The sequence below is a fragment of the Polypterus senegalus genome, chromosome 3, assembly GCF_016835505.1.
Source record: "Polypterus senegalus isolate Bchr_013 chromosome 3, ASM1683550v1, whole genome shotgun sequence".
NCBI classification, from domain to species: domain Eukaryota; kingdom Metazoa; phylum Chordata; class Cladistia; order Polypteriformes; family Polypteridae; genus Polypterus; species Polypterus senegalus.
The window spans coordinates 96,678,607-96,701,214 of record NC_053156.1 but is presented as its reverse complement, the minus strand read 5'-3'; the positions used below and the strand labels follow the sequence as shown (position 1 = coordinate 96,701,214).

Here is a 22,608-nt window from a genome sequence, read left to right as displayed (position 1 = left end):
GTATAATATTTTTATTGTATTATATTATAGGCAGGCATTTTTGGCACAGTGGTTAAGACTTTGGACTCATATGGTTCATATCCCACCACTGACACTGTGTGACCCTGTGTCACTTACTTTGACTTCACCTGCCTGTGCTCCAAATGGAAAAAAATGTAACCAATTGTATCTCAGATGTGTTAAGTCGCTTCGGATAAAGGTGTTGGCCAAATAAATAAATGTAAATATTTACTGTATTTTCTCATCCACTGTTAAGAAGCACTCCTGCATGTTATTATAATAACAACCACAAAAAAAAGTATTATATTGCATAGTCACGACTAAATTATTCCAAAGAATTGGATTATTCAGGTGGGACAATAGATGGATAAGAAAAGTTTAATTATTGAACCTGGCATTTGTCATAGTATTAATAAATTCTGCTGGCATAAAAAAAAAATCTCATTCTTTGGCATCATTTGTCATTTTAATCTGCAGTCTGAAATGCCCTGCCGGTGCTGGCACTTCACTGTTGACACACAACCTTGGGCCAGCAGAGAGGCTCCATTAATGAGCGCCGTGCTTTGTCATCACTATGCACTGGCTGCGTTTTGCCACTTCAGTTGCTGATTGCTTGAGCTTTAATTGTTCACTAAATGAATTGTGATGAAGCATTCTTTCCTGATTCATACTCCCAACCCTAATGCAAAATTAATATTCTTCATGCAATTTAGCCTGTCTGCTTGTATATTTTATGTTGAAAAAGTCAATAAAATGACAAAGTCCCATCAAGAGGTACTTGACTGGGGAGAAGAGGCTGTTGAATTTACTGGATGATCTCTGTAGATGCTGGTATTTCGTTCAGCTAACTTTCTCTGAATTTATCTCAAAACCCAAACAGACAATGTGAAAAAAGCTCTTTATATTTAAGGGTGAAGTTGCCGTGCAGATAGAAAGATTCATGTTGTAGTAAAAATCACTGGGCCCTTTGATGAACTGGTGATATACTGGTTGAATTCTGTATTGAAATGTATGCAGCATAATGGCATAGCAGGTAGCACTTTGATATGAGACAGTCTGATTCTCTGTGGAGTTTCTGTATACAGTACTTCCTGTGGCTTTCTTTTCACAGTCCAAGCACAAGAACTCAAGACACTGCGCAGTCTTGTCCTTTAGTATACCCTGCAAGGCTCACTACTGATGGCATAGGTTGTACTTCCCAAGAGCAGCTTTTGAAATACATGGAAGGACATACTAATGTCTCTGTAATGTTAAACATAACAGTGACTTCAGGGATCCTTGTTCAGTTTCATGCTTGTCTATTATGCGTGTCATATTTTTGCATTACCCTAGTGCCACCATGAGATTCCGCCAGGTACAGCAATTTCTATTTAATATTCCTAAAGATGTGATGATTAGGTAGATATAGCCTATATGTATCTATAAATTGCTTCAGTGGGATTATGGTTGTATAAGTGTGCCTAATTGAACAGTCCTCCTGTCCTGACTTTCATCTGATGTCAGATTAAGCTCTGGTCTCCTATAACTCTGAAATAGAAAAAGCAGCTTCTCTTTATAAATGGATAGATGGATGTATAGATAAATGTGTTCTAGTAAAGCTAATAATTCATTATGGAGCTCCCTAATACATTGGATAACACAACTCTTTCTCAGTTTTGTCTACACTGGTATATTTAAAATAATTTTGTACTATTATTGTGTTTACATAAAAGTGTTACTGTCATTTTGTTTAGATTCATCTTTACCATGTAGTTTCACATAGAAATTCTGAAGTTCTTGTAACCTGCTGTAATTAATAGCTTGGCAGGCATTCTCAAACAGAGTAAAACTCTTGAAGCCATGCTGTTCAGGGATCAAACCTGCATACAGTACACTACATTAATGGCACCGTGCTGCCTACATTTTGTAAATTAGTCATTTTCATCTGTAAAATCGAGCAGCTTTTAAGCCTGCAACTCTCAAATCATGCACCACAACTGGACACACTTGAGAATGCGGGCTTGTCTGTTTCGTTCAAAGATGATTTAATCATTTCCACTCCATGGGCAATTAGTGCGATCGGTTCGGGCTTTATTTGTAATGGCAGTCAAGTAATGAGCGTAATGCTAAGCACTGCAGATGTGCAACATCTGCTTTGCCATTTAAACAGGTGTACATGTGCAGCCTAATTGGGTTAACAAACATTTTCAGGCTTTACTTTTTAGCATTTAGAAGCATAATGAAAAATGCAACATGGAAAACCAAAGCTTACTTTCAGCTAGTAAAATCTGTGCTTTAACTTCTGAAATGAAAAAAAAAGATTTTTTTTAATCAAAACAAAATATGAGGAGAAAAACTATATATAAATGGAGCGAGAAAACTCAAACTATGTCTATAAAAGGGTAACTGTACTGTGCGATTTATGGTGTCACATTATGTGCAACCCCTCACCAACAGTCTAACAGTTGCACTCATCCACTCTGTATGTCAGCGTTAACTGTTGCAGGAGGTGATTAAGCTGAACATATCTTGATTTAGACACCTCTAGCTCTGGAGGGAGAATTATTAACAAGTATTTCAAAAGTAGCAAACACAACACTTAAAGCTAATAATATTTTAACATGAGGGTGAGCCATTTCATTGTTTTTGTAACTCATGTCATTTCCTAACCCGCTTAATCCAAACCAGGGTCATGGGGGTGCTAGAGCCTATCCCAGCTAGCCTAGGGCACAAGGCAGGAACAAACCCTGGACAGGGACCATGTTTTTGTAAGTGTCTACTAAATTAAATTATTTCATTTTTTCTATTATATATCTGAAATGGAAAAAGAAAGTTTTGCAAGCTTTCTGATGAAAATGAATTATATAAAGGGAAGGTGATATCTATAATGTGAGCACATGTTACTGTGTGCATTTGTCACAGTGCACATTTTTCAGTTTTAGTTGTGCCAGATCAGGTACCTACTAAGACTATTTGAAGGGTTTTTCATTTTCTAAATATTTGCTAGAAATGCTTATGAGCATTAATATCAGAACTTTTGATTTTCGTTGGTATAAATATGTTTGCCTAAGTGACAATAATTAATTTCCATCCATCCATCATCCAACCCACTATATACTAACTAGTGCCATGGGTTGTCTGCTGGAGCCAATCCCAGCCAACACAGGGTGCAAGGCAGGAAATAAACCCCAGGCAGGGCGCCAGCCCACCACAAGGCACACACACACACACACACACACACACACCCCAAGCGCACACTAGGGACAATTTAGAATTGCCAATGCACCTAACCTGCATGTCTTTGGACTGTTGGAGGAAACGGGAGTACCCGGAAGAAACCAATGCAGACACGGGGAGGACATGCAAACTCCACACAGGGAGGACCCAGGAGGCGAACCCGGTTCTCCTTACTGCGAGGCAGAAGCGCTTCCCACTGCGCCACTGTGACATCCATAATGAATTTTTAATTTTAAAATTAGGTTTTTAATTAAGTATTTTAATATTTAGTAGTTTCTTATGTAATGCATACCCTTTGGCACACAGGTGCCTTGATCTACATAAATTAAAAATGACCTTTCCCGTCTGCATTGCCATTGATGTGTTCTGTGTTTGCTGGCATGATTTTCTTTAAACTTACAGATTATCAGTATAAGAACAATAGACATGATTATGGTTATTTATATGTCTGTAAAACCCTGCTTTTAGTGTGCATAAGCATTGTTATCAATCAGTAAATCCTGAGAATGGACCTACTGTTCTGTCTTTATGAGAATGGTAAGACGTAATGGTGCTCTTTCCTGCACTGGTTGCAGATTGTGTGTAGCCTCAGCCTCTTGCAGCAATAGTTTTCACAGGGGATTATGCATACATAAAAATTAAAGTACTAAAATTGGGATATCAAAACTAAATCAAAATATCCATCCATTTGTTTCCTCTCTTTTAAATCATCATTCAGAGCTGGAGCCTTCTACTGCAGCATGGAGCACAAGACAGATAGTAATAGTGATTGTTTAAATGGCTCTAGGGTTTCCCAAGGTTACTTTCCCAGTGCAGTACCCAGTGGCCTGTCAAGATGGTAGAGGTGGGTTGTGGGATATTGTCTTGATGCCTGCTTATGTCACTTAGGCTATGGGATAGACCTGCCTTCATGGGATGATAATCCATCACAAGGTCCACTTATTCACAATAGGCCAAATGAGTTACTAGTGCCCCTAGTATACAAGTTTTTGAAATGGTGGAGGAATCTAAAATAATCTATGATTACCTGTAGACAATGTGCAAACAAAGTTAGGTTTTAGCACTACCTCACTTCAATACCATACCATACCATTTCAGATCATGATTTCTATACATTCATTTATACCAAAGTAAGGTGCAGGAAATTGAAGCCTACTTCAATGGCAGCAGTGGACTTAAGACAAGAACTAACTCTGTGTTGTGTGGTGGTTCATTCCACTTTTGAACCCTGAAGCAGTGGAAATATATTCTCTGAAGTGATGAATAACACTTCAGTATCCGATAGCCTGATCGATGAATATGGGTTTGGTGGATGCGAGGAGAATGCTACCTTCTTGACTGCAAAGTGCCTACTGTAAACTTTGGTGGCGGAGGGTTAACCCTCTGAGACCATTTTTCAGAGTTTGGGCAAGCCTCTTACTGTGAAGGGTACTGTTAATGATATAGCATTCAAAGACATTTTAGACAGTTGTGCTCTTCCATCTTTGTGGCATTAGTTTGTGGAAGGCCCTTTTCTGTTCCAGCATGACAGTGCCCCGTGCCCAAAACCAGATCCTATAATTTGACAAGTTGGGTGTGGACAGACTCAAGTGGCCTACACAGATCTTTGACCTCAACCCTACTGAACCCTACCTTTGGGGTGAATTAAAACGCTGATTGTGAGCCATGTCTTCTCATCCAATATCATTGCCTGACCTCAGAAATACTCCAGAATCCTGTGACAAGCCTTCCTAGAAGAGTAGAGGCTGAAAGGCGGTGGGTCAACTCCATATTAATGTCTATGGTTTTAGAATGGGATGTTCAACAAGCACAGGCTGGGTGTCCACAAATATTTCGCCATATAGTGCACATAGTTTTGAGTCACAGGAAGCTAACGCTTATCCCAGAAGCATCATGCTCAAAGCAGAACTCAGCCCTAAATGGTATGCTACTTCTAAATCACAATATCCATTTACCCATTACTCAACTTACCTCATGCAGTTTAAGGCCATGATGGGTTGAGCCTTTGCTGGCAGCATCAGGTGTAATGCGGGATCCAGTGCTGAATGTTGTGCCTGTCCATCTCAAGCTCTAAATCACCATATGTTAAATTGAATGTGGCCAAACAATAGCACTGAGAAAATCATTCAATATAATAAAGAGCAAATGCATTCAGGTAGAAAAGACAATAAAGCTATACACTGCACTGTCCGATTAGGTCAGCGTTACAGAGACAGAAACGTGTGCTCTCCACTGACTGTGCCATTTGTTACATCAGAAATCCACCAGGCGCATCCAAAGGATCAGACTTCAGACAGCAGCAGTTTGTTTTTAATTATCTGCTTCTAAAAAAAAAAGCAGATTATTACAAAGTAATAAGTTAACGGTTGTTTTTGTTACATTTGTGCTTTTTCATTAGAAGTATATTTGGTATAATAAATTGACTTAATTCAAGAGTGATTTTAAATTTTTTTATGTTCTTTTCAGATATTTATGCCATCTGCATAAACCCACTGCAGTATTTCAGGGTTTTTTGTTTAACTGTAGACTGATAATTTAGATGAGATCTGAAAAGTTTTTTTTTTCTGCTGACTCACTTGTTTTTTCCTCAGATGCTCAGACGTTTACAGCGTAACAATTAATTGACATTTATTTCTTGTTCATTCCCTAGGTGATCTATGCACTTAACACAAGAAATGACGAGCATGAAGCAGCCATTCAAACTTTGAAAGAGGCCCATGAGGAAGAGGTACAGCAGATTTTATCAGAGACCAGAGAGAAAATCCTGCAATATAAAAGTAAGATCAGTGATGAGGTGGATCTCAGGCGGCGCATCCAGTCCCTTGAAGAGTCCATAGAGTTGCACGAACGCATGAAACGGCAAGCTCTAACCGAGTTTGAGACCTACCGGCAGCGAGTAGAAGACATGCAGCTGTGCACTGAGGCCCAGCACACCCAGCGAGTGGTCACCATGTCTAGGGAGGTGGAAGAGATGCGTCGCAGCTTTGAAGAGAAGCTGCGTTCTTTTAGCCAAATCCACGCCCAGTCTGAGCAAGACAAGAGGGTAGCCGTGGAAGAATTACGTGTCACACACCAACAAGAAATTCAGGATATGCTACGGAGTCACCAAACCCAGAATGCCAGCTTCAATAAAGACCAAGAAAAGCTTAGTCTGTTCCACAAAGCTGAGGTGGATGCTCTGAACGAAAGAGTAGAGGAGCTGAAAATTGAGAAAAAGAAGCTGGTGGAGGAGTACGAAGCCAAGTTGAGTAAAGCCCAAGTCTTCTATGAACGGGAACTGGAAGCCATGAAGAGGACGCAGCAGCTAACAGCAGAAAACCTGCTTGCCTGGAAGAAAACAGAGGCTGAGCTGAGGAAAGAGTTTCAATCTCAAGAGGCAGCGTTGCAGAAAACATTGGGCAAACTCCGGACAGAATTACAGAAAGTTCAGGAAGAAGCTCTTGAGTTCAAGGAGAAATCCCAGAAGCTGCAGACATCCCTCAACACAGCGGAAACCAGCATCAAGGTAAACTGCAAGTAATAATCTCTGTTTTGACAGGGGCATTTTTCATATATACATCCATCATAACATCTATTAAGGCCAAATAGTTTATTTACTTGTTATTGGTAAAAAAAGATGCACTTTAATTAACTTTATCTCCTCCTCCCACTTCCCATAGCTGTTCTGAAATGTTCTGAAATTGAAGTCATAGCTGTCCTTTTATCTCATTATGTCAATTAAGCATGGGTCCTGACCTCAGAGGCCAGATTCCCGACAATGCTGGAAGTGAACCAAAAGATGAAAATGAACATGTCATTCGTGGGCCTAAAATCATACCAAATCAATTGCTGTTATAACCTTTACAAATATATGCTACTCCTGAAATGATCCTCAAAAAATCGAGCCTCTATATGATTTTTTTTCCTGTAAGTCATTTGAAGGCTTTCATCAGAAAATATCAACTTTTTTCAAATTTTAAGAGCTACTGGAGATAAAAGATCTAACATGGCACCATAAGATTTCACTGCATTAGCCAAGTGTTAACTTTTAACATTTTGGAAATTATTTTTTATTGACTATTCATGTGCTTAGTTGGCACTTACCTAATGCCTCTCATGTTTTCTTGTTCCACTGCAGTTGTTTGAGATTGCGCCTGCTGCGAGGCTTGTGTGCCTGCTGTCAGCACTGTGTTTTAGATTCTTTCCTGTCTAATTGATTTAGTTATTATATGAGTTTTTTTATCCATTTCTGTGGCGTTTGGAATAATTTTATTACTGTTACATTACAATCACTCACAGCAGAACCATCTTGGATGAGTTTCTTCTTTGGTTGTTGCCATTTTGTGAGGATTTCATGTTGCTACAGCCATGTTGTTTGTACCAACTACACGTATTGTTAATCACATGTTCAGACATTGTTATGATGTTTGGCATTATTATTATTATGCCTACATAAGACGGAGATGGTAGTGTTGTAACATACTGTATACCTACAAAATGAATCAAAGAACTGTTTTCTTATGTTCTTATGGATGAATCACATACTTGCAGACATCAGTGGAAAATAAGGGGAGGTGTATTTAGGACTGAAGCCAGGAAGTACATCATTACTCAAAGAGTTATGAGAATCTGGAACAAACTACTGTAACATGTAGTTGAAACTGAAACCAATGTGGATAAGACATTGGGACAGCTTAGCTATCAGCTAAACAAACAAGCTTGATGAACTAAATAGTCTCCTTTCGTTTGTCAAATTTCTGATGTTCTCATGTCCTTAAACAGCTGTAATGTTAGAAGAAACCTAAAGAGGCTCTTAAGAAAATTAGGAGTTTGAACCTTTGCTTTTCCATTTTGGTTTCATTCTTAGCTTATGTTCTGGTTTTGTCATTAAGGTAATTTAAGACTTTCTGGTTTTTAGACCCTATCTTGTTTCTCTGCTTAAAGAAAATCCACTTCACTGTGTTACTTTTGCAATTTTTGCAGTGTCCGATGTGCTAGTCACAGCAGTCCACTTTCATTCATGTTAATCCGCAATGCTTGCTGGTAATGCTCACAGCCTACATAAGCGGTGTTTAATGTTTCAAAGACGTTTATTATTATTAAAAGAGTTTCCAGATTTTTTCCTGACGATTTTCTACAGCTTCCTTATGACCGTCTTTACAGTGTGTTTCTAAATGTTTCATTCCTTCATGCTTGTACACCATGCAGGTCTTTTGCTTTTCTTGTTTTAAGTATGTCCGGTTTAGTCTTTTTCTTATTAAATTGAATTTGTTTTACTTTTTTTTTTTTTTATTTTATTAATTTTATTACAATCAATACATAGCAATCAAGTTTTTAAAAAAAAAGAATTATGCTAAGAACAGATCGATCCCCACCCTTGAGAGAGAGAGCAAGCCAAACGGTGTAAAATTTAAGGCTTTTAAAAATACCTAAATCAACAAATTCTCTGTGCTTTATAAACATTTCAAAATATTACTGATTAGATCCTGCCATGTTTTGAAAAAGTCTGCACAGATCCTCTAACTGAGTATTTGATTTTTCCAATTTTAAATAATATAACACATCAGTTTCCCACTGACTTAAAAGAGGAGAGTTTGGGTTCTTCCAGTTTATCAGAATAAGTCTGCGTGCCAACAGTGTAGTGAATGCAATCACAATTTGTTTGTCTTTCTCCACTTTAAGACCCTCTGGAAGAACCCCAAACACAGCTGTTAATGGGTTAGGAGGGATTGTGAGTCCAAGACTGTCTGAGAGGTAATTAAAATTTTTGTCCAGAATAATGTTAATTTGGTGCAGGCCCAGAACATGTGACCTAGTGAGGCTGGGGCTTTTGCAGCGTTCACAGGTTGGATCATGCCCTGGAAACATTTTGAGAGTTTTAGTGAGACAGATGTGCTCGATATATAATTTTGAGTTGTATAATTGTATGCTTTGCATATGGAGCTTGAGTGAATTCTCTGCATTGCTACTTTCCACTCCTTTTCTGATATATTAATTGAGAGGTCATTTTCCCAGTGTCCTCTTGGATCTTTGAAAGGAAGGGATTGTAAAAGGATTTTATATATTGTAGAGATGGAGTCTAACTCCTTGAAATTGAGCAATAATTTTTCCAGCGTGGATGAGGGTGCAAGATGAGGAAAATCTGGAAGGTTCTGTTTAACAAAGTTCCTGATTTGAAGATAGTGAAAGAAATTTGTAGCTGGAATGTTAAATTTGGAATGTAATTGTTCATAGGATGCAAAGGCGTTGTCTATATAAAGATCTCTAAGCAAGTTAATTCCAAATTTTTCCAGATATTAAAACTGCATATGTTTGTGAGGGTTGAAAGAGGTGGTTCTTTTGCAGGGTGCCACAGAAAGAAGCTTCTCCGTCTTAAAATGCTTTCTACATTGGTTCCAGATTCTAAGTGAGTGGAGCACAATTGGGTTATTAGTGTATTGCCGATAGCGTGTGTTTATTGGAGCACAAAGCAAGGAATACAAAGAAGTACTGCAGGATTTTACTTCTATTGCGGTCCATGCCTGTGTATGTTCTTCTATTTGTGTCCAGGTTCTTATCGACTGTATATTTGCGCCCAGTAATAAAACTGGAAGTTAGGTAGAGCCATGCCGCCTTCTGCCTTTTGTCTTTGTAGGGTCGCTCTTTTGATGCGTGGATGTTTAGAATTCCAAATAAATGAGGTTATTGTTGAATCTAATTGCTTAAAAACGATTTATTAATGTATATTGGTATGTTTTGAAATAAAAAGGAGCTTAGGAAGAATATTCATCTTAACAGTGTTAATTCTTCCAGCTAGTGTGAGATGAAGGGTTGACCATCTATGCAAGTCTTGTTTAATTTTTTCCATGCAGGCGACGAAATTTTGTTGATAAAGAGCTTTATGTTTACTTGTGATGTTTACCCGAGGTATTTAAACTGTTCTGCAATGATAAAAGGAAGGGTGTCTAATCTAATATTATATGCTTGCGAATTCACGGAAAGAGTACACTTTTATTCAGATTAATTCTGAGACCAGAGAGCTTTTGAAATTCTGTGAGTGCTGCTAAGACTGCAGGCACAGAATTTTCTGGGTCCGATATATACAGTACCATGTCATCTGCATATAATGAGATTTTCTGTTCCAGTCCTTCTCTGCTAATCCCCTTTATCTGATCAGTATTTCGACAATGTATTGCCAGTGGTTCAATGGCAATTGCAAACAGCAGTGGTGACAAAGGGCATCCTTGTCTTGTGCCACGTTCTAGTTTAAAGTAGTCTGAGCAAATGTTATTGATGCAAACTGAAGCTTCTGGGTTAGTATACAGTAATTTAATCCATGCACAAATGTTGGGCCAAACCCAAACTTCTCCAAAATAGTAAAAGGTATTTCCATTCAATCATGTCGAATGCTTTTCTGCATCCAATGATAATAATATTTCTGGGGTGTTTGATTTAGTTGGTGAGTATATTACATTAAACAGGCGTCGAAGATTTGAAGATAAGTGTCGGCCCCTAATAAATCCAGTTTGGTCTTGTGATATTACTGAGGGAGCACTTTCTCCATCCTTCTAGCTATGATTTTAGAGAGTATTTTAACGTCGTTATTCAGAAGTGAAATTGGTCTGTATGATGCACATTGTAATAAGTCCTTATTTTGTTTTGGAAGACAGTGATTAGTGCTTGGCGAAAGGTTTGTGGAAGAGATTGGTTATCTCTGGCTTCTGTAAATGTTGCTAATAGGAGGGAGCTAGCTGAGCGGAGAATTTCTTGTAAAACTCTGCAGGGTAGCCGTCAGGGCCTGCTGCTTTTCCACCTTGGAGTGACTTTATAGCATCCAGTAATTCTGATAATGACAGAGGTTTATCGAGCTCCTCCACACTAATAGCGTCAATTTGTGGTATCTGTAATTTATCCAGAAATGCATTAGATTGTATATTGTCTTCTTTAAACTCAGTAGTATATAGGGATTTATAGTAGTCTCTAAAAGTGTACATTATATTTTTGTGTTCGATGATTTTATCTCCGTTCGTGTTAGTAATTACGAGATTGCGTTGCTACATCTTGCTTGTGAATTTGTTGCGCTAAAAGCTTATTAGCTTTCTCTCCATGTTCATAATAATGATGTCTGGATTTGTAAATTAGTTGTTCGGTTTCTTTAGTTGTCAAGAGGTTTAATTCTGAATGTAGAGCCTGCCTCCTCTTATGTAGAGTCTCGCTTGGTAGTCTGGCATGTTCTTCATCTATTTTAGTAATTTCGCTTTTTATCTCTGCTACTTTCTTCGCTTCGGATTTATTTCTGTGGGAAAGATATGAGATAATCTGTCCTCTTAAGAAGGCCTTAAGAGTTTCCCAGAGTATTCCTGCAGAGATCTCAGGGGATGTATTTGTCTCTAGAAAGAATTCAATTTGTTTGGATATAAATTCAGTACAATTCTCGTCAGCTAATAGAAGCGGATTGAGACGCCATCTGGGGTGAGTGTATGGGGCTTAGTAATTTCAGCTCCAAGATCATCGGAGCATGGTCTGAAATAACAATAGCATCGTATTTACAAGATTTAATCTTAGGCAAGAAGTTATTATCTATAAAGAAGTAATCAATCCTTGAGTAGCAATGATGTACTGGTGAGTAGAAAGAATATGTTCTTGAATTTGGGTTTAAAAACCTCCAGGGATCTGATAAGTTGTGATCAGTTATAAACTTTGTAATTATCTTTGCGGTGTTAGTTGCCGTTCCCCCTGTGGAGGAAGTCTTATCTAAAAGTGGATTTAGAACACAATTAAAGTCCCCAGCCATTATAAGTTTATGAGTGTTCAGATTGGGAATGGATGCAAATAAATTTTGTATAAATTCCTTATCATCAACATTAGGTGCATAAACATTTATCAAAATCATTTTACAGTTAGATAAGTCTCCCATGACCATCACATATCTCCCTTCAGGATCCAATACTACATCTGATGCTACAAATGGTACTGTTCTATGTATGAGAATTCCCACCCCTCTAGTTTTCTTTGTAAAACTAGAATGGAACATTTGGCCAGTCCAGTCTTTTGCAGCGGAACTGATCCTTACTTAGTAAGTGGGTTTCCTGTAAAAATACTATTTTAGCATTTAGACCTGTTAGGTGAGAAAGTACTTTCTTTCTCTTTAATTCGTGATTCAGGCCTTTAACATTCCAGCTTACGAAGTTAACTGTCCCATCATGGAGACACTGATTCTGAGTTTTTGGTGTCATATTATAGTCTTAACTGGAAGTGAAATAGTTTAGGTCTTAATTTCCTATTCCCCCAAGAGTTGTTGCCATGCAGCTTATTATTACGTTGATAGTTATAATTATAAAGATTGAGATGATAGATTAGATATAGATCAAGCCTGCTCTCTTTCTCTTCCCCTTAACCCCCCACCCTCCCTTTTTGCCTCCCCAGGTGAGGCTAAAACCCACTTCATGCAGTCCCAGTCCTCTGACATACCCAGAGACAGAGCACGTCCAAAGCACATCAAGCCCCCATGCAGTGGCGCTTTAAGGTTAAAAGATAGAGATATCTGTTACCAATATAGTCTTTAAAAGAGGAAAAAGAAAAAAAAAAAAAGAATTTTGCACTTAATATATATACATATATATATATACATATATATATACATATATATATATATATATATATATACACATACATACATACATATACATATAATCTTCATCAATTTTAGTGCATTAAGATGATATCCCCAGATAATAAACCCAGGTGATGGTGTTAAAGATGTGTCCAAAACAAGCATAACAAGTCTTAATGCAGTAATAGCAATAACAGCAAACCAAGGGTATGATATTGAACAGTCTCATTTAGGGTACACATGAAATAATTAGAAAAGAAAAAAGAGGAGGAAAACGTAATTAAGCACAATAAAACAAAAACATTTAGCCCTAGTAATACTAAGTAATGATAAGTAATAAGTAAGTAATAATAATATAAGAATATGAGAATATATGCTGATAAAAACCCGTATTTTAAAAACAAATAGATCAGACAGTAGATTATTAATCCTAGCTTTATCATTTACCGCCATGACTCACAATTATGTATCAGAATAGTCCCGTAGCCGCTGTTTAATATTATAGAAGGCGGCGCGTTTAATAGCTGTTGCTGGAGAGAAGTCCGGGAAGACGCGAATGTGGCAGTCTTCATATATAATATCTTCCTTTTTTTTCCTGAGGAGTTCCATCACCTCTAACTTAAATGATAATCGTTCAAAACGAACTATAAAAGATCTTGGTCGGGTCTGGCGGTGTTTGATCAGCGTGCTGTAAGCGCTGCTATCTCAGATTCTGCTTTAAAGTCGCCCGATTATTTTAGAAAAAGTTCAGTTCGAATTTCACGGGTTTAAACTTTCTCGATTCTCCGGCAGGCCTTCAATTCTGACATTATACCTTCTATTCCCATCTTCTAAAGCAGCCAGTCTGTCTCCAAGTTTTTCTCCGAGTTTTTTACATTCCGAACTGACATTTACTGCTCTTTCCTCGGCACAGGCAGCTAGATGTTCGGCTATTTCGATCCGATTCGTGAATGTCTCACTAAGATGCTCCAATCGATCAGCAAGCGTGCTCAGTTTAACTGAGTTTTTCTCAATGCGCTCTTCGATTTTACCCAGCACCTGTCGAAGTTCTAGTTGTACCTCTTGGCGCAGCCTTTCATTTGCCTGTTGGATTTCCTGTTTTAATTCCTGTTTCAGTCTCTCAAGTGCCTTTGCCGTTGCTTTCTCATTAGCCTTCTCGCTTTTCTTTATATCTTGCCTGAGCTCAGCGAGCAACACTTTCAGTTCAGATAGCTGAAATGTGCCTTCTTGTGCCGTAGATGAAGCAGCAGACTCTGCTGAAGCCGGTGTCCCCGCTGCTCCAGTCCCGCGTAATTGCGTAACTGAAGCCGCGGACCTCCCGGCCTTTTCCAGTTTCAGGTAATCCTCTCCAATCGGCGAGCTATCCACATCTGCACTCACGATCGCACCTTCGCTCCCCTTTTCGCTCTCAGCCGGCGACAATGTAGCGGACCGTGGTCCAGAGGAGTCTGTACTTTCGCCCATCTGATCCAGGTCTGTCTCTGACAGGCCGTATCTCGAGCTAGGGCTTGCTGATCGCAGCTTGGATGTAGCTTTAGTCTTCGATTCTTTCGTTCTTTCCTTCTTGTTGGCCATGTTTATATGTGTTTACATATACTGTAGCGGTCCCTCTCGGGTCGAATAAATACAGGATATCTCAGAACAATGAGCAAATAATATGAAAAATAGCACCACTGCTAGCGGAGCTCCACTTCAGACGTCCATCTCCCGCATCGGACGAGACCAATCCTTTGTTTTACTTTTTAAATGCATATCTGTGTTCATTGCTTATGCATAGTTTTTGTGAAAGAAAAAATTTAAATTCCTACTTTCTGAAAAATGGAAATTATAGGTTGACATTTGACAATGAAATGTTTATAAAAGATCCCAAAAAAACTTCATGTCAGAATGAATTTTCCTGTCATTCTCTGTTGACTTTTGGCCACAACAAAAATTGTCATTTTTTTATGAAATTGGCAAGTGGGTATATACCATTTTGTGGTACAACTCTTCATTTCACAAGACCAGTGACTCCCAAAACTTTTTAAACATGGTTACCCTGACAACAGAAATCAATTCAAGACTCCCCTTTATGACCCAGTGCTGTTTAATGAATATTTATTTTACGTGTTGTTTTGTCGTGTAGGGTCTTACGATGACCCTATTTTCCTGTTTTATACTCTTAATAGTGTAGATCCTTTTAAAGTGTATAAAATCTCATATACTTACCACTCTCTGATCAGGTTCTTTAGCACTTCCTTCACCCTTCTGCTCTTTATCTATAACCTCTGACAATTAGACAGAGTAAAGAAATAGGCAGGAGTTAACTGACATATTTAATTACGTATCTATACTAATAAAAGGCAAAGCCCTCACTGACTCACTCACTCACTCATTCACTCATCACTAATTCTCCAACTTCCCGTGTAGGTAGAAGGCTGAAATTTGGCAGGCTCATTCCTTACAGCTTACTTACAAAAGTTAGGCAGGTTTCGGAATTCTATGCGTAACGGTCATAACTGGAACCTACTTTCGTCCATATACTGTATACAGCCATAGCCTGCAGCTCGGTCGCCGTGTGAGGCGGAGTTGCGTCTCGCATCATCACGCGTCGCACGTAATTGAGTGCCTGCCCATATAAGGTAAATATTCAATTAAATAAATAAAGCAAGATCACACAAGATATTCGCGAGATACAAGTTTAATGAGAAGATGCAGGGTATAAAGCCTCGATGCTAAAGACCTGGCGAAGTCATGGAGAACATGGAAGGACGAGTTCACATTATACACAAAACTTGCAATGCTGGAGGCAGAGGAAAACACTAAGGTCAGATTATTCCGTTATCTTATTGGAGAGAGCGGCAGAGAATTGTGTCAGGTGCTGACCGGTGATGTAAGACCTGATGAGTTAAACATGAGCTTGAGTGGTGGGCCGTTGGGGCCTGCAAGGCCTTCTCTGCTGGCCTAAAAAATATCTGAATCACAAACTGATGTTAATTATATTTTGTTCATGAATACTTATTAAATAATTCCAAATAGTCTGTCCTTTTTCCTTTCATTGCTTTTCCGATGGTTGTGCTGCTTCCAGACATGTATTTTTGTATTAAAGCATTTAACCAATCACATTTCAGCCATCATTTGTTGCCAGGCAGAGAGGCCTTCACAGTCCATTCTGCAGGCCCTCTAACACAGAATAAATGTCGATTAAACTGTTGCTTCAACCAATCAGATTTTGAGTTGATGTCAGTAGGGCCCTCTAGCAGGTGTACGGCAATGTCACCGTATTCAGACCCATTGATTGGATAGAAGTCGATATGAGGAACTCTACGAGGCCACTGAACGCACCACAGGCGCTCCGAGCACAAGATCGTCGCGCGCACTTCCACCAACTCCATGGCAGGATTCTGGACAATATTATTTGCCAGACACAGACCAGATTTCACGACCACGAAAACCTGATGTTTGTCACGCTCCTCGTCCCCCAGAAGTTTCAGGAATACAAGAAAAATTTCCCGCATGCAGCCTTCTCCAGTTTAATACAAGAACCGCGGAGCAGTTTTTGATCTGTCTCGGCTAAAAACAGAACTGACTGTAATGTATGCCATGGATGATTTTGCAGGAAAATCTCCCACTGATCTCCTTGACTTCCTGCATCAGAAAAATCTGAATGAGAGCATGGGGCAGCTGTTCACATTGGTATATTTGGCAGTGACCATTCCCGTGTACACTGCTTCTGTCGAGTGGACATTTTCAGCTCTAAAGCGAATTAAAATACGACAGGGCAGGTTCGACTTTCAGCATTAGCTTCAATGGCGATAGAAAGGGACTTTTTGATGGAACTGAAGCACACGGATAATCTGTACGACAGAGTAATTGAACTGTTTTTGAGGAAAGAGAGGAGGATGGATTTTGTTTACAAATAATCCGAATTTTTGGTGAGTAAAATGTTGTGATTTTCCTAAATAATATTGCAAGTTTATGAGTTATTATTGATGTTTTTTATGTGTGTCTTGGCTGTTGCTGCAGTAGAAGGAACTTGTTCACCCCTGGGTTGTCTATTCAATAAAGGCATTTATTGTGGCTACAGGAGTTATCTATCTGCTATGCAGCGGCTCTTTATACTGTATTTCTGCATATTAAGATGGTTTTTATAACCATAAATTAGTTTTTGAGGGGCGGGTTGATTCAGACGGCGCACTACTGAAGGCCTAGGTGTGAAATGCGCGGTCCGCCACTGGACCAGATGATACGTAAATTTGATGAACATTACAACCCGAAAATGAACGAAACTGTAGAGAGGTTCAGATTATACTTCTCCCAGTGCGTCTCTCTAAATCCTCCATGCGGGAACATTATCATAAGGCTTAACAATCTTATTGTTACACCTTCTACGTGCACCGAACTGTCCTTATTACGAAGTCTTCCTTGCTTTACCGCTGGCTGCTTCTTTCTATTCACCTTTCTAGCTCTTTATTTAAACAGTTTTCCTTCTCACTTTTCCTCTCCGCTGTTTTCTCCCTTTTTGTTCAAAATACGCGCCTCCTTGCCTTTTTACAGTCAGCTCCCCTTACGTCACATCATGGTACGTTTAGCACAAGTTAATACCGGGAATGCCTGTTAAACATCTTACATTCACGAGTAGCGATTTGTGTCGTGAAAACTTCGATGAATGAAACCTGTTATCTTTACAACGGTTGACACACCAGGAATATAACTTCATAACAACACGTCCTCCAAATACGAACCTGATTGAAAGAAATAATGATAATCAAATCCTTGATGACAGCAACACTCATAACAGTGACAAAACAATTACATTGACAATCAGGTTATGTTATTTTTAAAATGTTTCCTTTTCTTTTTCATAACTTCTTTAACACACTACTTCTCCGATGTGAAGCGTGGGTATTTTGCTAGTTATTGATAAATGCCCGGAAATATTAAAAAGCAGAATACTATGTGAATATTGGGAAACCATACTCTCACAGTCTAAGTAGCAGTGCATCTTGTGTTCATAGGCGACTCTCGGCTAATCTTCAGTCTAGCTTACCACATGGCCTTTGGATGAGTTTTGAAACAGGCCACATGCCTGTCTGGATATGGCTGCTGAGGTAGAGTTGTCTTCATTATGGTCTCCTCTTCATGGCCAGATGGTCAGTCAGCGAGGTAAAGGCAAGGTGACCAACTTTATACCATTCTTACCCCAAAATACAAACCAGTGGAGTGTTATAGTACAGAGTGGCTTCCAATTCAAAACCAATCATAAACCGCCATACTTTAGACTAATAGAATCAATTTACCAGTCCTTTCCTTACCAGTTACCAATGAAAGTGCTCAGGAACAACTCATTCCCCAGTTGCTTTCTTTAGTCAGTTTATGGCGTTCCTGTGGTGGATGGCGTATAGGCTCAAAGCCCAAACACAGTCATCCTTGCCAAGCTGGTCTGATGCTCCATTCCCCTAAAACTTGGGGGGGTTGGTTAGGCAAACATCAAAGCAACAAAGTAAAAATGCCTCCTGAAATACTACCTAATATTTAATTTGCCTTGTTTTGCCTACAAATAAAGATATACCTCTAATTAGAAATGGCCATTATATTATGTTAAAAAGTGAAAGAATGTCAAAAAACTTGGATGACAACATTAACTAAAAACTGTATTAGTATTTTCTTTAAGCTTTCAACATTACACCGTGTTTTTCCAGCAATAACCATGTTGCCGTTCTATCTATTCATGCATTCAAGCAAAGCTACAGTGTTGGTAGGCCTACTCACAAGTCACTCACTGTGTTCATCTGTATAGGTCTGTATTTTGTTCTTAGTGATGCAGAAAATCCCACCTCACACAGATACGATGTAGCAGAGGGTAAAAGAATACCCACCACGCTCTGTCTTTTCACCTTTCCATAATTCACACAGAGTCTGAGACATGAACTGGAGTCAGATGTCAGTGTCGGTTAGGCAGGAGCCTATTATTCTAAAATATTTGTCAGTCATTATCCTATTTGGAACATATTTTCAAAAGAGCAAATCTTCACTGAACAGTTTTATATCAAAATTATGAATATAAGCAATCAGCAAGCACTCTTTACTGCTGTCAGTCCCCTTGTCCACCTGCAGAGTGAAGTGTTTGCCTTTTATTTTGCTAATGAGCTGCTCCTTCAGATCATTTCATAGCCCACTTGTACATCTTGAAACAGTGCTATTAGTTTTAGTTTTTGATGCTTATCTCAGTATTTTGCATGACTGGCTCAATGTTACATAAAAGTGGATAGCTGAGAATTATTTTCAACTAAATAATGATAAAACTGTAATTTTAATTTGTTTTTCCATGTCAAATTTTATCCCAAATGTTGTAGCTCCATTAGGCTTTCTTTCCATGTCAAATGCATAACAGTCTTGCTTCTTCCACCTCAGGAGTCTAGCCAAAATCAGGCAGATTTGGAGATGACAGTGCAACCATTTGTCTTCTTGTCTTGATTACTCTATCTCTCTGTTCACGTGCTTAAATTTGCCCTCACTGGATCGCCTACACCTGGTCCAGGAGGCTGTTGTACGGCTCCTGACTAGGTCATCTAAAAGATCTCACATCACACCAAGGTTATTATAGTTTTGCCTTTTTATATTAGTTTTTATTTCTATATTTTTTCTGACTTTACTTGGAAATTCAGTTTAGTTTTAGTTTTCCTTAATTGTGTATTTTTAGTTTTAGTTTAGTTTTTATTTTACAAATATATTTCTATTTTATTTTTATATAAATTAGTTTTAGTAATTATAGTATGGATAAAGAGCTACAGTACTATGGAGTTTAGTTTTTGTGTCACAAAAAGACAGAACTGTACACTTAACGGATTTGGATATAATATGAGTTTAATGTTAGTGGAAGCTTACTACGCTACATGACACAGTTTACTATTTGGTTTTGTTTTTGTCTGATACAAAGCATAATCAAAGCCATGTACTGAATATAAACAATTTTACACAATTTTATAATTTTTTTCTATGTCATTTGTGCTGAACAAATCTGCGCTGACTTTTGGCACTTTTTTCTTTTTCTTTTATTGTCCATAATGGGTCAATTTGTAATGAACTTTAGGTGAATTTTAAGATGTGAGGGTTTTTTACTCTAAATACTACAGCACACAACATATCCTGCTCCAATGACAATGTGCTTATGATGAATGCCTTCAATATTTAATTCAAAACTCTCAAAAACTGGGCTTTGTTATTTTCTACCAGCCATATTGGTCTCTGATCCCATCTCAGGCACACACAATTTATAGACAGAATTTGCACCTGCAGGCCTGGAAAGATGTAAAAAAATAAGAAAAGAGATTCTACTGTGTTCTGACAGGCATCACCATGAAAATTAAAGGGGTTAAGGAAGAACAGGACTCTTAGGCTTGAATGAGTGTGCAGACCCCACCTAGCTGTATTGAAGGAAACAAAGAAAAACGAGCATGTAGTGTGAAGGTTAAGGGCAGTGAGACTTTCATAGCCCACCATAAGAACAGTAAACCCTTAATGAGCAGAGCAAGAGTAGGTGATAGGTGTACGGAGGGGCACAAAATAACAGAGACAGCATCTGAGATTAAGAACAATATATACATTATCTAAACCTGTTTATCCAGAGAAGGATAACAGAAACCTGGAGCCTACCCAAGCAGGTTTGGATGTAAGGCAGAAAAAATCCCTGGTATGCAATAGGTATGATATGGCTGATGTTAAGAACAAAAAGAATATGATGATTTCAACTATCTGTTTTGAGAGAGAGAGAAAAACATTGAAAAAATGGGGACAGATATTTTAAAACATAATTCTTGTACTGGATTATTTTTACAATATCAGGTATTTTGAGCGGTGAATATAAACTAAAAAAGATAAATTAATTAATATAGAATAAATACAAAAACACATTAGTATGTTTAGCTTTTCATCACAGACTCTCTTCGCCTACCTACCTGTAATTCAGTAGAGACATTGGCAACTCAGGAATTTTACAGGGTTTGTATCGCTTCGTTATTAAACGACATTTTTAAAGCAAAAGTGATTGGTCAGCAACAATATGCTGATCTTGTATGATGACCTTGTCAGTCTCTCGATCAACGCCGTTTTATTTCCAAAAATCGGGAGTGGTCTCCCCTAGACTTTCTCGTGTACTCAGATATGGGGATGGATATTTGAGGAGTAAACCACAAGATGGGGATTATATTATGTACATTAAAGAACCATCAACAACAAATCAAATGAAATGAATAATATTTTGAACAATTATTATAAAAGTAAACTTGAATAAATCGTATGTGTTCAGGTAAAGTACCACTTCCGGTTAATGGATTTGGCCCAAAAGTTAATACAGATCTACAATTCTGGTGTAACAACCACATACCAAATTTCATCCATCTATCTAGTTGCGTTTTTGAGATATCGTGTTTATACACACGCAAACACACACATGCATAATTCCAAATAATGGTATTTTCGGACTCGGGGAGTTCTAAAACGTCAAGACTCATCAAAATGTCGAGGTCGAAGTTTATTCATGATTAGTATACTTTCTCTATACTTTGTATACTTTGAGTGCAAAGTGGCAGGTGAATTACTGTCAACAAAAAGCAGGTACTTGAGAAATAAACTGAAACGTTACTCACTCGGGATTTTTCTGCCCATACGGTAACGTTTTTGTTGAGCAGCACATTCCGATTTCAGGCGTTTGAATTGCATCTTGATCTACAACAAGTGGAAAGAAAGGCGGCGCGTAAAACGCTTTCTATTCCCCAGGCTTTACATACGTATTCAACACTCTCTGTCACTGCAAATGCTGTGTGAACAACCAGCCTCCTTCACCAGCCGCCATTCACTGGATGAATACGTGCGGGCTGTTCGTGATGGATGCCTTTCAGTTTTAGAGTTTCAAGTTATAAGGGTTAAAAACTAACAGCAAGAAAATTAATTCAAAAACGAAAACTAAAATTATGTTTAGTAAATTATTATTTTATTTCATTTTCTCTTTCCAGCTATTTTAATAGTTTCATTTAGTTTTAGTTTTTCATTTCAGTTTTGTTAATTATTTTATTTCAGTTTACGAAAATGTTTTTTTGATAATAGTTTCAGTTTTGATTTTAGTTTTCATTAACTATAATAACCTTGCATCACACCCATCCTGATTTCTTTGCACTGGCTTCCCATGAAATTCAGAGCTCATTTTGAAATCTTGGCTTTCACTTTTAGAGCCCTTCATGGTCAAACTTCTACCTGAGCTACTGCAGCCACATACCACCTACAGGTCTTGGTAGTCTTCTGATCAGGGTTTGTTAGCCATCACCAGACTTAAGACTAATGCAGATTGTGCATGTGAGGTTGGGGCCTCTAAATTGTGGAAGTCTTTTTGTGTAGACACGAGATCAGTGGACACTGTGGATATTTTTAAAAGGAAGTTTAACAGCCATTTATTCAAGTTCGCTTTTGTCTAATTTTACTCTGGGTGTCTGTGTTTTTTATCCTGATTCAAATTTGTTTATGCTCGCATTTGTAACATTGTTGTTTTTTACTGTGTATGTCTTTGCATTTTTTCCTGGTCTTAATTTGTTCACACTTGCTTTTGTGGATTATCAAGTTTTATTGTGTATGTCTATGCATTTTGTTCCTGGTTTTAATTTATTACCTCGCTTTTGTGTGAGTTTCTGTGCTGACTATTTGTAAATCACTTTCTAACATTTGTTCTTGAAAAGTGCTACATGGATAAAATGTATTTGCCTACTTACTAATCATAGATGACACCATATCAGTTGCAGCAGGAAGTATTAAATCCTCCACTGTTGTATTTTTTTTTTATTTGCCATACA

At 38.2% G+C, this 22,608-nt stretch overlaps 1 protein-coding gene across 6 annotated transcripts in view; it reads left to right on the top strand.

Annotated features, from left to right (window-relative positions):
- Positions 1-22,608, top strand: part of fam184ab (family with sequence similarity 184 member Ab) — a 651,259-nt gene that overhangs the window by 275,524 nt on the left and 353,127 nt on the right. For all 6 annotated transcript variants that reach the window (XM_039747649.1, XM_039747653.1, XM_039747651.1 and 3 more), the window contains exon 2: positions 5,867-6,721. In XM_039747649.1, coding sequence (XP_039603583.1) covers positions 5,867-6,721 — 855 coding nt within the window. The remainder of the gene's footprint in view (positions 1-5,866; positions 6,722-22,608) is intronic.